The 13,724-nt window shown below is 29.5% G+C and overlaps 1 protein-coding gene across 6 annotated transcripts in view; it reads left to right on the top strand.

Annotated features, from left to right (window-relative positions):
* The window catches only part of LOC145285889 (uncharacterized), a 131,027-nt gene that overhangs the window by 42,365 nt on the left and 74,938 nt on the right, over positions 1-13,724 (top strand). The window contains exon 1 of one of the 6 annotated variants that reach the window (XM_080134349.1): positions 3,201-3,490. The exons of 3 other annotated variants lie outside the window; for them this stretch is intronic. In XM_080134349.1, coding sequence (XP_079990475.1) covers positions 3,408-3,490 — 83 coding nt within the window. In that variant the 5' untranslated portion in view covers positions 3,201-3,407. Of the gene's footprint in view, positions 1-3,200; positions 3,491-13,724 lie in introns of those variants that run through there. 2 more of the 6 variants (XM_080134348.1, XM_080134353.1) reach the window with 2 other exon arrangements.

Below are 13,724 nucleotides of genomic sequence, written 5' to 3'. Positions count from 1 at the left end.
ATGGTCCGGTAGAAGTCTCAAGTAATTCGCACTTGTATTCTTAATATCTCCTGCGCCGATGATTGAACTTGCAACTTCCAGAAAGGTGTCATTTCGAACTGATTTTTACCTAATACTTTATCCGTTACACCACGGGTTTTTGCAGAGAATTCTGTGCAGGTTCCAGAGTTCAATGAGATACACTTGAAGAAGGTCAGAGGTTACATCGGCCGAAACGTTGTGAGAATAACACTTAAGATGAGAACAGTAGTCTGAGTAATCCAAATAATCCGAATTATTAATCCTCATCTTAAAAGTTCAGAAGCATAGTAGTATCTGTTTCGGAAAAGCGAGTTGAAGCACCGTCAGTTATTTAAATATGATTGATAAGATTAGTCCATCACCTGATACAAAAGTAGATAGCTGATTGGTTAATTTAATCATGTGACATAAAAGGATTTGGAGGTAGATCAGTTCAAAACAATGAAGATCATTATGTGTTGTCCAGATAACAAAAAAATTATAAATTATACTCTATCAATAACTTGTCTCGTGATGACAGAAGGGATAATACACTACAAATGTAGTGGAATATGTTCCGGCGAACTTGCTGCCCTTGTATTATTTCAGCATAAATATCCCTCCCCCTGCCCACCGATTAACTTGCCCATCAACAAAATCCACTCCATCACTCTAAAGGTCTCCAGATGCAGGAAATCTTTCTCCTTTAACAGTTTTTTTCATCAAATCGCTTGCCATTTGGAATTACCTCCCTGCTCTTTATTTCTCTGACTCCACCAACAAGGAGACAATGGCTAAGTGGTTTACGATACAGACTGACAACATGAGTGTGTGTAAAGTTTGAATCCACTTTGTTCCACAGAAACACTCCTACTTAAGGATGTTAGCAACTTTCATTTAGTCCCTCCTGTAAGCACCCAATGTCTTTATTAGAGTAAGAATTCCAACTAGAGAGATATCAGAGAAACAAATGTCAACAACAATCTGGTTTGTTCCAAAGAAACGCTTTCACTTAAGGATGTTGGCAACCTTCACGTGGTCCCTCCCGTAAGCACCCGATGACTTTACTAGAGAAAAGTTCTAACTCGAAAGATATTGAGGAAACGAATGCCAACAGTGATCATCTAATTTATATGAAATTAATGAATAAATTACGCTTAACAACAACAACAACAACAACTGTACCAACATTCAAAAGTTTAAATGTAATGTGAACAAACATCTAACTGCACAACATGCCCGCATACTTAATTATTTTTTAATGTTTAAATGTCTAATTATTCGTGAATGTAATTAATTTAGTAATAAAAAGTTATTTCTAATTGTTTGTTATTCAAACTTCACATGAACTTTTCGTCTCACATTTCTCCAATGTTGGTGATCGAGTACTTAGGTTGAATAAACAGCTGGGTAGGTCTGGTTGATCAATATTGGCCGGGTGTCCATGTTACACCAAGTGTGGATGACTGGTTGGCACCTTAAAGGGAAAGTCGTCCTGGGAAGAATGGTTAACTACATGGGAATTGTAGTAAGCACGTTGTTCTGAAAAAGATTCGTGACAATTATTAGGGCACCATAACATTCAGTGAAACAGTTAATATGCCATATATTACTCGTCACTTAGGCTAATTTCTTTTTTCACTCTGTCTTAATTTGGTAATGAGCGTTTTAATTATAAACAAACGAATAGTAAAAGGTAAAGCTTTGGTTCACCAAAGTGAAGGATATTCGTCAGATGAATAACACAAAATTTTGTTATAAAAGGAGTGGAACCCGCAAACATACCAAGACAGGTACTCCTGCTAGTATATTATATACATGTTGTATATAATATACATACAGTATATAATATATATATAGTATATTATATACATGTAGTATAGTATATACATATAGCATATTATATCAATATATTCTATACATATTGTATATTATATAAAGATATTATACACATATTGTATATTATATAAATATATTATACACATATTGTATATTATATAAATATATTATACACATATTGTATATTATATAAATATATTATACACATATTGTATATTATATAAATATATTATACACATATTGTATATTACATAAATATATTATATACCTATAGTATATTATATAAATACATTATATACATATAGTATATTATATAAATACATTATATACATATAGTATATTATGTAAATACATTATATAAATATAGTATATTATATAAATACATTATATACATATAGTATATTATATAAATACATTATATACATAGAGTATATTATATAAATACATTATATACATAGAGTATATTATATAAATACATTATATACATATAGTATATTATATAAATACATTATATACATATAGTATATTATATTAAATACATTATATACATATAGTATATTATATAAATACATTATATACATATAGCATATTATATAAATACATTATATACCTATAGCATATTATATAAATATACTATATACATATAGTATATTATATAAATATAGTATATTATATAAATATACTATACACATATAGTATATTATATAAATATACTATACACATATAGTATATTATATAAATATACTATACAAATATAGTATATTATATAAATATACTATACACATATAGTATATTATATAAATATACTATACAAATATACTATACACATATAGTATATTATATAAATATACTATACACATATAGTATATTATATAAATATACTATACACATATAGTATATTATATAAATATACTATACACATATAGTATATTATATAAATATATTATACACATATAGTATATTATATAAATATATTATACACATATAGTATATTATATAAATATATTATACACATATAGTATATTATATAAATATATTATACACATATAGTATATTATATAAATATATTATACACATATAGCATATTATAAAAATATATTATACACATGTAGCATATTATAAAAATATATTATACACATATAGTATATTATATAAATATATTATATAGTATATTATATAAATATATACATATAATATATTATATACATATAGTATATTATATACATATAGTATATTATATAAATATACTATATGCATATAGTATGTCATATGCATATAATATATTATATTGTGATCACAATAAAGAAGATGGGAATATTTGTGTATGGATTTACACAAAACAGTTGATATCCTGTTTTAACACAATTCAAAGTTTGACAACCGTGACCCTTATCTCCAAACAAATATTTGTACTTCAGTAGTTTTATAAAAAAAAAATCATTAAAGGAGTGGCTTTTCACTTGTTTTGTCTTCCACTGAAACGAAAACTATTTCCCGCCACAACAGCGTTTTGTTTTTGCAGTTATTTTTTAAATTAGCTCAGCAATAAAACCTATTCCACTTTTGACATGGAACCTGATACGTTGGCACCACCCGAACAAGGACTTGAACCGTCATCTTCAGTTCAATGTTCCACCACCGAATTATATCCGTAAGTATGAGATCTTTCTAGCGAGTACTGCCCCCACTCCCTCTCTGCAGCAATCTGTAGTTTTGTAAATTTAGTAAAGATGGAATTAAGGTTGCTAAAAATTGGTTTGAGATTAGATTTAAAACGAAAAATATATTTGTTTTTTTTTTTGTTTTTGGAAGGGTGTATTTTGGTTTCAATTAATTCAGTGATGAATTTAAATCCCATAAATATATTTTATCAATTGTATTATAGTCGCTAATAAAATGTGTGGCTAGATTATTGGAATGTTTATTTCAAGAGGAGCAAATATTATTATAAGACTATGATTTTAACACTATCTCATATGTTCGGTTCTAAATGCTGCTAGCCAGATACGAAAATGGGATTATCTTATATAACTACAGATTGGCATTCCGATATTTTTCCCCCACCCCCCGAGACATTTAATTGTTGCATTGCTTCCTCTGTTTTCTAGACGGTGATAGATGATTCGGCATCCCCAACGAAACATCTCTCAACAGATATTATGTATTATAATATATGATATTATTTTTTATTATTTATTATTAATATTTTATATGAAAATAAGTAGAACCATATGGATAATTCTTTTATCTAATAAATGTGTAATATTTATTTCTTGTGATTGTTAAATTTCTTTTTTATATGTGAAACATTATTAAAAATAAATAAACATATTGCTTTTACAGAAAAGTATCATTCTTACGTCAGATATTATTTATTATAATATATAATATGTAATATTTATTTGCTGACTGTTTTCCTCATCTTCATAGTTGTTGTTGTTTCACTATGTTTCAACCAACTTTACCTATGGTCTTCGTCAGGTAGCGACAAGATAGGAATACTGAATCTATTAACTGTATTCTCAGTAATTACTGCCTTCCATAGTTGTCGTCGACTCACCACGTTTTGGCTAACTAATCCTCTGTCAGGCTATAGGCAGGATTGAAACCGCTATCTTCAGACAATGCTCACCTGGAACTGTAGAGATTCAACGCCTCTATCCACTGTGCAATGGGTACCAAAGTTGGCCAAAAACGTGGTGAGATTACAACAACTATGGAAGGCAGTAATTACTGAGGATGCAGTTAAGACTCAGCATTCTTATCTCGTCGCAGTTAACAACCTGACAGATGCCAGAGGAATAGTTGGTTGAAACGTCGTGAAACAAAAACTATGAAAAGGAGGATAACAGCCCACAAATAAACAAATAAATAAATATACAAATTACTCATCTCAAAGAATTCCAATAATAAAAAAAATAATATAATATGTAATATTATGAAATCATTTTTTATTATTATGAAATTATTTTTTTTTTATTTATTAATATTTCATATGAAAATAATTGGAACAATGTGAACAATTCTTACTTTTGTATTATTTTTCATCGGACTACTGTTCTCATCTTGAGTGTGATTTTCAAAACGTTTCGGTCGATATAACCTCCGACCTTCTTTAGGTGTATCTTGTCGAACTCAGGAATGTTTCTGTCGAACTTTGACGGAATTTCGAGCGAAACCCTTTATTTACTTCACGGGGCTAGCGTGCTCTTGTTCCGTCAGCTATGACTGGATAGAGGTCCTAATTCCCGAGTTCGACAGAAACATTCCCAAGTTCGACAAGATAACACCTGAAGAAGGTCAGAGGTTATATCGACCGAAACGTTGTGAAAATCACACTCAAGATGAGAACAGTAGTCCGATGAATAATGATACAAATAACAAATCCTCATCTCAAAAATTCAGAAACGTCAATTTTTACTTTTATTTAATAAATGTGTAATATTGATTTCTTTTAATTGTTAAATTTCTTTTTTATGTGAAACATTATTAAAAGTAAATAAACAGATTGCTTTTACAGAAAAGTATCATTCTTATGCCAAGCTACTTATAATAATAATAATAATAATAATAATAATAATAATAATAATAATAATAATAATAATAACTAGCGGGAACTGTGGAAATTCCACAGGTGACTCATTCATATGTAATATATTGATGTTGGCATTCTGTAGATGTTCAGTGTAAATGGAGATGCTCTGATATTATTGTAAGTTTTTTTTTTTTTTTGTTAAAACTACAAAAGTATTTATCTAAGCTACCACGAACGCCTGGCAAAACCCGGTCGTAAAGTACGCTTATATATGATATTTTAATTCTTGCAGATTTCGTATATATTACTATAGAGTTAATGTTCTATCGATTTTTATATGTTATAAAGTTGCAATTTCAAAAATAAAAAAAAATATATCCACATGACTTGGGTGCATTAGCTTGAATCGAAACCGAAATAAAAACTTATGAAAAAAATATATGTACATATATATATATATAACTTGAGTTCCTTCAGCCATAATCGGAACCGCAACCAAAACTTATGAAGAATTATGATAAAATCATTTATAAAAAAATAGATGATTTGAGGGCCATCAGCTATAGTCGAAACCGAAACCAAAACTTATGAAAAATTATTAGTAAAATTATTTATGACAAAAAATAGAAGAACATAACAATTAAATGTAAGCGTGATAAACAAAAGAACACACACGCTATCTTATTAATATATAGATAATAATAATAATAATATAACTACTACAGCTGCTACTACTACTAATAATAATACTAATAATAATAATGGAAAGACCGAGAAGAGAGCGCTGACAAGACCTCTGCTGGACAAGTGCGAAGAGAACTGGGACTTTGGGGAGGCTTATTGCCACTCAAATTCCAGTGGAGACCAATTGCCGCTGCCAGCAAGAAATCAATGCTAAGCAGCTCTTGCGATAACGCAAATTTATTTTCAGATGTAATCGAAAGAGGTGGCGAGTACTGGAAATCTGGTGAGACTTGTTGTCACTCAGCTTTCAGAGAACACCACAGGTTGTTTTCAAGAAGAGATCTTTAATGGCCTGTATGAAAGCTCCTTGCAAGCCAATAATAATAATAATAATAATAATTATAATAATAATAATAATAATAATTATAATTCGTCTAAGAATGTGAAAAACTTCCTCAGTTAAAAAATATCTGTTAGATGTTTCGTCGGGGACACCAAATCATCTATCACCGTCCAGAAAACAGGGGAAGTAATGAAACAATGAAATGTCTCGGGGAAATATGTCAGAATGTCTAGAGATTTTGTACCTCTGTTTGTCCATCAATTGTCCACCATTCATAAATACGTTATGAAACTTGCTTCATTATTAAATATCAGAAATCTTAACCATTTTTTTGAAATGGAAAATATTGCATTGATACTATAAAATCAAAATAAAACTAAAGTGGTTCTTAATTTTACTTTCTCGCTCCCCTTATTTTGTCCTTTAGTCCTCACATTCCATGATGTATGTTCCTGACAAAGGAGGAAATATTGCTGTTTTCTGGGTCACAATCTATTCCATCTAACACTCATCCTCGGCAATTTTTTCACCTTGAAGTAGTATTTTTTTTTTTTTAGTTTAGCTCCTTACATTAAGTGGCTTCATACCTTGTCTAGAGCGATTTCCTTTTTAAAAAAAAAATGACCAGAAATCGAAACTGAAACCTTGAGAACCTCAATCTGAGGTTTTACCAACTGAGATATTTGGACTTACAAATAGAGCTTAAAATGTTACTTTGATAAAAATAATTATTGCTTTGGTATGACGTCATAGATTCATGAATTCTAAGATGATCGATAATAAAAAAAAATAAATAAAAAAGTAAACATTATCAATAGCGTTATAAACTATTTTAAAAGTTTAAAATAATTTATTTTGCTTTTACTACATATTGGTGTTCAAACCCAATTTAACATTTAATATATAAGAATTACTAAACTAATAAAAAAGAATAAATTTCAGTTATAAAATAAGTTGGAATCATTAGGTTTAACGACATCACTAGAAAAAAGAGTGACTGGTGACTTAATTGAAACCTTCACAATGACTTATAGGTTGGAACACACTTTTAAATATTCCACATTCAATACGAAATGGTTTTGCTTTATATTTCAGATGTATAAATAAGACTTACATAATATCTGAACTATAAACCAAACATACAAAATAACATAGCTAACTACACCTAGGTTGAAAGCAGACCAGCTTTTTATGCACAGAAGGATATAACTAACCATTCCCATAAAAAACACACACAAAGGGAAAGGGTGAACCTGAGGTCCACTGTACCTTTGTCCTGCATGTGCCCGAGCATTGGCTGATTAGGATCGGCTCAGTAACAATTAAGAAGCTGATTGGCTAACTAGCAAATTCAATACCATGTGTTTGTATAAAAATGCACGATAACCACAACTCTTCGCAAAAGCCCGACGAATTCTCATGAAGATGAAATGCGGAATATTGTGTGTAGCTTAATTGCCATATATATTTTCATAAATTACTACTAAGCTTTACTTTTGTATTGAGCATAGTTAAAGTAAATACTGAAAATTTACGCATAAAATTATATCTTCTTATATTTATATTAATTTATGTGATTAAATGAAATAGTGATATATATATATATATATATATATATATATATATATATATATATATATAAATTACAATAAGTTTACCATGGTAATCAAAATGGTAAACTTAAAATATATTATAAATATTAAAGAGTTAATATTTACAAGTAAAGTAATCTCAACCAGATGTAAAAGCTCAATAAAACTGAAAAGGAAATAGAGCTTATAATATGAACAAATGATTAATAAAACATGTTAAAAAAACATCTTGAAAAAGAGTTAAAAACATATTTAATTTTAAAAAGGAAGCACAAGATAAGTGGAAAGTCCTTAATCCGCGGAGTTTCGAAGAAATACTCTCCTTCTCATCAGAGGGCAGGAATTAGCAAAATGCGGGATCGGATTTTGCATGTAAAAGTATTTAATGAAACCACAAGTAAGTCACAGATCTTACTTGGTTAAAAAAAAGGGTGAGGTAAGGGGAATAGGAGGTAAAAAGATTTCACATGAAAATCTTTTTATCATTTTTTCTTTTACCTCCTATTCCCCTTACCTCACCCTTTTTTTTAACCAAGTAAGATCTGTGACTTACTTGTGGTTTCATTAAATACTCTTACATGCAAAATCCGAATAGGCCTTTGTCCGGTAAGTGCATGTTCATTGGCTGATAGGAAGGGTGCTGTGGATACTAGAAAGCTGATTGGCTAACTAAAATCTTAATAGAAGGTGCATATATAAAAACGACAGACAACCACAAAATTCGCACATAAGCCTGAAGAGTCCTAGAGTGGATGAAACGCGGAATATTCAGTGTAGCTTAATCGCCATATATATTTTATAACTTACTAACTAGCTCTACCTACATATTGAGCACTTTTGAAGTAAATACTTAAAGTTTACACATAAATTTATACGTTCGTATATTAATTTTATGTGAGTAAATGAAGTAGTTATTTATATATATATATATATATATATATATATATATATATATATACTTCAGAATAAAATTAATTTATTTATATTATATTTCAAATGTATTCTTTGTCTTACATAGAATAATTAAAATCTTTTGATTTAAAATTTAACTAATTCACGTCATAAATTTTTAATTTTATTGAATGACTAAAATTATATATATATATATATATATATATATATATATATATATATATATATATATATATATTACAATAGAAAAATGCGAGCATGAAAAGTAATATGGTTAAGCTTAAGCATGGAAAAGTAAAGGACTAGTTGTAAAAACTGGAAAAGATATTCTAGTAAAAATATAATAAATTTATAACTTAAAATATTGCAGCATTAAGAATTGATTATATAATGTTATAAATTGAATTTTAAAAAAATCTGTTGTGTTAGCGCTATAAATTCTACCCCACAGGCAAATTCTGCCTCACACAATCTGCTGCCTTTTAGATATCCATGAAATAATAGACCCATTATCTCATAGTCTGAAACAATATCTAGTTATATTTTTTCGATCTTCATCGTTTCCTCAATCTGAACCTGAAAACCCTTCAAATTTTAAAGGACTTGTTGATTTTCTAAATACTAAATGATGTTCCTTAGTTCCTTTTAAATAACGAAGGATTTGTTTAGCTCAGTTTAAATCCTTCATTGTCGGTCTTGATAATTTTTGTGATAGTTTTGTTACCGCGTAATATATGTCAAGTCTCGTAGCAGTCATTAAGTATATAAATGGTTTCCTATTATCTCTCGGTATAGTTTATCGTCAATTATTTCAGATTCAGTGTCTGTATTTTTATTGATATCATTTTTGGACGGTGTAGAGCGTTTCTTGTATTCTTGCATTCCAAACTTTAATAGGATTTTATCAATGTACCTCGATTGATTCATTTTAATAATTCCTTTTTTATGAGTAAATTGTATGTCCAGAAACTATGATACCTTGTCAAGATCGGTTGTTTTTAATTTTTTTATTTTATTTGTTCTGAACATCAATTAACATTATTTCATAACTTGATGTGATTAAAATGTCATCGACCCATTAAAATGTCATCGACCCATTAAACTAAAATCAGTAATTTATTGTCTTTCCTTTGGGTATACAAACAGGGGTCTACTGGGTATTGTTTAAAATTGTTGTTTAATCATATAACCATGAAATACTGTATTCTGAATTCGACAGCGCTGTCTCGGGCAGTACAGTGAATTGTTACGCCTCCACGTGCAATTTTTATTTTTCATTATGAATCCATCGGTAGGGATAATATAAATTTCACAGTCTATCGAGGTATTTAAATATTTTTTACCTCCATTTGATGGGTGTTAAGATAATATTGCGATCCGATTTTTATTAAAATTCTGATTGCGGTTAGGTTTGTAGTCGGTGAAAACGTAGAAAAATATTCTATACTGTAAATCTGAGAGTATCCTTTAGCAATAAATCTAGCTTTGTACTGTTCAATGCCTGACGTTGTAGTCTTCTTTTTTTTTTTTCTTTTTTTTTTTTTTTTTGTAAAAAGCCATCGAGAAGAAATGACATGTTTATCCTTCGGGAGAGGCACTACTGAATAGGTATTATCTTCTTTTAAAGCGTCTATTTCGTTTTCCATGGCTGACAATGTTCTGAATTAATTGCTTTATTAAAGCTTTTTGGCATATCATCCATAGAATAGCAATAGTTGACTTAATATTTTTCCAAATTGCTGACCACGAAAAAATCAGGTCGTCTTCTACTTCTTTTTGGATAACGTTCTGATGAATTTTCAATTTTAACATCAGCATTATCGCAGTCATCATTGTCAATACTATTATCCTCGTCAGTTTTTTTATGAATTTGAGGAAATATTAATTCTTCCTCTTCATATGACGGATTTTCGTCTTTGAAATTAAACGTGTCTGTGAATTTTACACATCGGATTCTTTTTATTTTATTTTTGTCTGGAAAAAATACTAAGTAGACTGGGCTGGTTTTATCGTATCCAAGGAATATACCTCAACCGGTTTTGATATTTAATTTGCTTCTATTTTTTTTTCTATGAATGTGATGCAAGTTGAACCAAATACATACAATCTGCTAAAATTTGGCTTTTTACCGCAGAAAGCTTCATATAGGGTTTTAGATAGCGTTTTGTTAAAGCACCTGCTGCGTATATATATATATATATATATATATATATATATATATATATATATATATGTTTTTAGATATTTTGTTAAAGCCCCTGCTGCGTATATAGGTAGCAGTCATATATATACGTTTAGAGGTTTTGGGGGAGTTTTGATTCGATGAGTAGACATCTTGCCATTTCAAAAAGGGTCTGACATGATCTTTCCGCAGTTCTGTTTTGGTGAGGTGAATTAGGGTCTGGTTTTTCATGTTTGATGCGATGGTTAATTAATAAAAGTTCAGTCTTTATTTGTGAATTCTGTACCATTGTTAGAGCGGATACACTTTACTGCATCGTAGGGAGCCATGTCCGCTAAGTGTTTTTTAGTTGCTAGCAAACTAGCAGATTTTTTTCTTCAAGAAATAGACCATTATTAAAGCGGAATAATCGTCTACAAAATTTAATATCTGAAATTTTCTCTGCCCATCGGTTCCACGAGATTGTTCAAGTCACAATGTACCAGTGATAAGATTTTCGTGGCATTCTTGTCTGGCATCTTGTTTTTGGTACTTTGCCATTTTACCTTGTGTACAAATGTTGCAGCTTATCAAGTTTTTTTTTTTTTAAGTTTTTATTTTCATTCCGTCAACCACATTCGGCAACTTTTTGATATCTGGAGTGCTGAAGAATTTTACGCCATCTTTGTAAATCATATTTGTAAATCATGCGACCACACTGTTTAAATAATATAGTCTTCCATTTTCTTTAATATCGAATACAGTTCCATTTGGGTACACCGGTTTTGATTTATTGGGGTTGAAGTTTAAATTCGCACCTTGTTTAATGGCAGCTCGTACAGAAAATATATTTTGTTTAAATTCCGGGATTAGAAGAGCGTTTTCCAGAATACAGAATCAAAGTTCACCTTTATTATTCCTTAACGAGGTTTTAGCATCGCCTGTCTTCAAAACGATATCATTTACTCGACTGCCATCGGCTAGCTCTACAAAGCAACTGTGAGGATTAAAGTTGGGATCAAAATTGATAAAATCCAATTCCTTCGTTGTTATATGTGCCGTTGCATCACAATCGACAAGAAAATTGTTACTGTTTGTTGAAGCGTCAAACATACATGAAAATAAAAATACATGTTCCCTAAGGGAGCTCTCCACATTTTTAATGGAGTCCTTTTTAAAATTTTTATATCTACATTGGAAACTTTTGTGATTGGGTCACTCACAATTATAGCAAATAATGTTCGTCTTTTTCTTAGGAGAAAAATTGCTTTGGGAAAAGTTGCGGTTTTTATTCGAGGTAAAGGTATAATTTTGGTGTTATGAAGTAGGCATTTTTAAATTTTATGATATTTGTAGATTCGTTTTCTTCCGTGATCATTTTCTCAGTTTCCTCATCACTCCTAAGTACTATCTTGAATTGGCTAAAAGTCATGGGGGTTTTTCTGAGTTGTCACGATGGTAAATGGCTTAAAATCACTCGACAACCTTTTAAGGAACATTGAGATTAACAGACTGTCGCTAATAACTTCGTCAGACATTTTTCATGAATTTACTGTTGTTTTAACCTTTATAATATAATCTGTAATCGTCTCGGATTCCGTACGTTTTAGAGATATCTGTTTAATATATAAAGAGATAATTTTGTGGTTTCTTTTTAATAAATAATACTTTATTAATGTGTCCAATGGTTTGCAACCATCGTCCAAGGCTCCTCGCATTATCAGAGATAAACTGTTGGCATCTAAGCACTGTATTAATTCGGCAAAGACAGCTGCATATTTTTTTTTCAATAAACTCAGGGTAGTTTCTGTTTTCAGGTTGTGGCTAAATTACCTTGTGTAACTTTTGGATTCGTAAATATCCTAAAAATTTCACATGCCACAATTCAAATTTTGATTCTGATCCGTCGAAGTAAAGTCTTCCACCGGGTGCATAACCTTTTGAATTGGAAGCCATGTTTAATTCCAAAGGAATTTCCGATGGGTAACTATTCTATACAAGTCCTGGATATGAAGAATTTTCTGTGGGCAGCTGTTCTGTACAAGTTCTGAACTTTATAATTTTGCAAGCAAAGAACAAATCATACTTCTCGTGTTGACATGAAAAAATTATTTGCTGAAATGGTAAAAGATTTTATTTTTATGGAGCAATTCTGGTTTCTGATTGGTTGCTAGCAGAACATGAATTAATTTGATTTGTCAGGTTCTATCGGCAGCGTTTATAAGTAGATTCTCACAACTTTCACGTATCACACCCCTATTATATATAAAAATATTGCAACATTTCACATTTTTTGAAAACAGACAAATCTAATTCTTTTAGAAACCAAATTTCACAGTGTCTTTTCATTTAATTAAAATTAAATAAAGTTAATAAATACATTCAGGTAGATAAAAACTAAAAATTTTTAATTACTTTAATCGTATACATTTCACAGTCCTTGCTAAGTTTTTTCTTAATAATCACCCATTTTTTAAATAATCACTCATTTTGAAGAATAATCACCAATTGTTTAAAATAATCAACCATTATTTAATAATCAATCGATTTTTTAAAACTAATCACCGATTTATTTAAAATAATCACCGATTATTTTAAATAATCATTGATTTTTTTAAATAATAACCCATTTTTTAAAAATAATCACCCATTTTCTTT

This window comes from Euprymna scolopes, chromosome 10 (genome assembly GCF_053919585.1).
Source record: "Euprymna scolopes isolate OS-2025 chromosome 10, ASM5391958v1, whole genome shotgun sequence".
Taxonomy (NCBI): domain Eukaryota; kingdom Metazoa; phylum Mollusca; class Cephalopoda; order Sepiida; family Sepiolidae; genus Euprymna; species Euprymna scolopes.
This window is presented reverse-complemented; position numbering and strand designations above follow the sequence as displayed.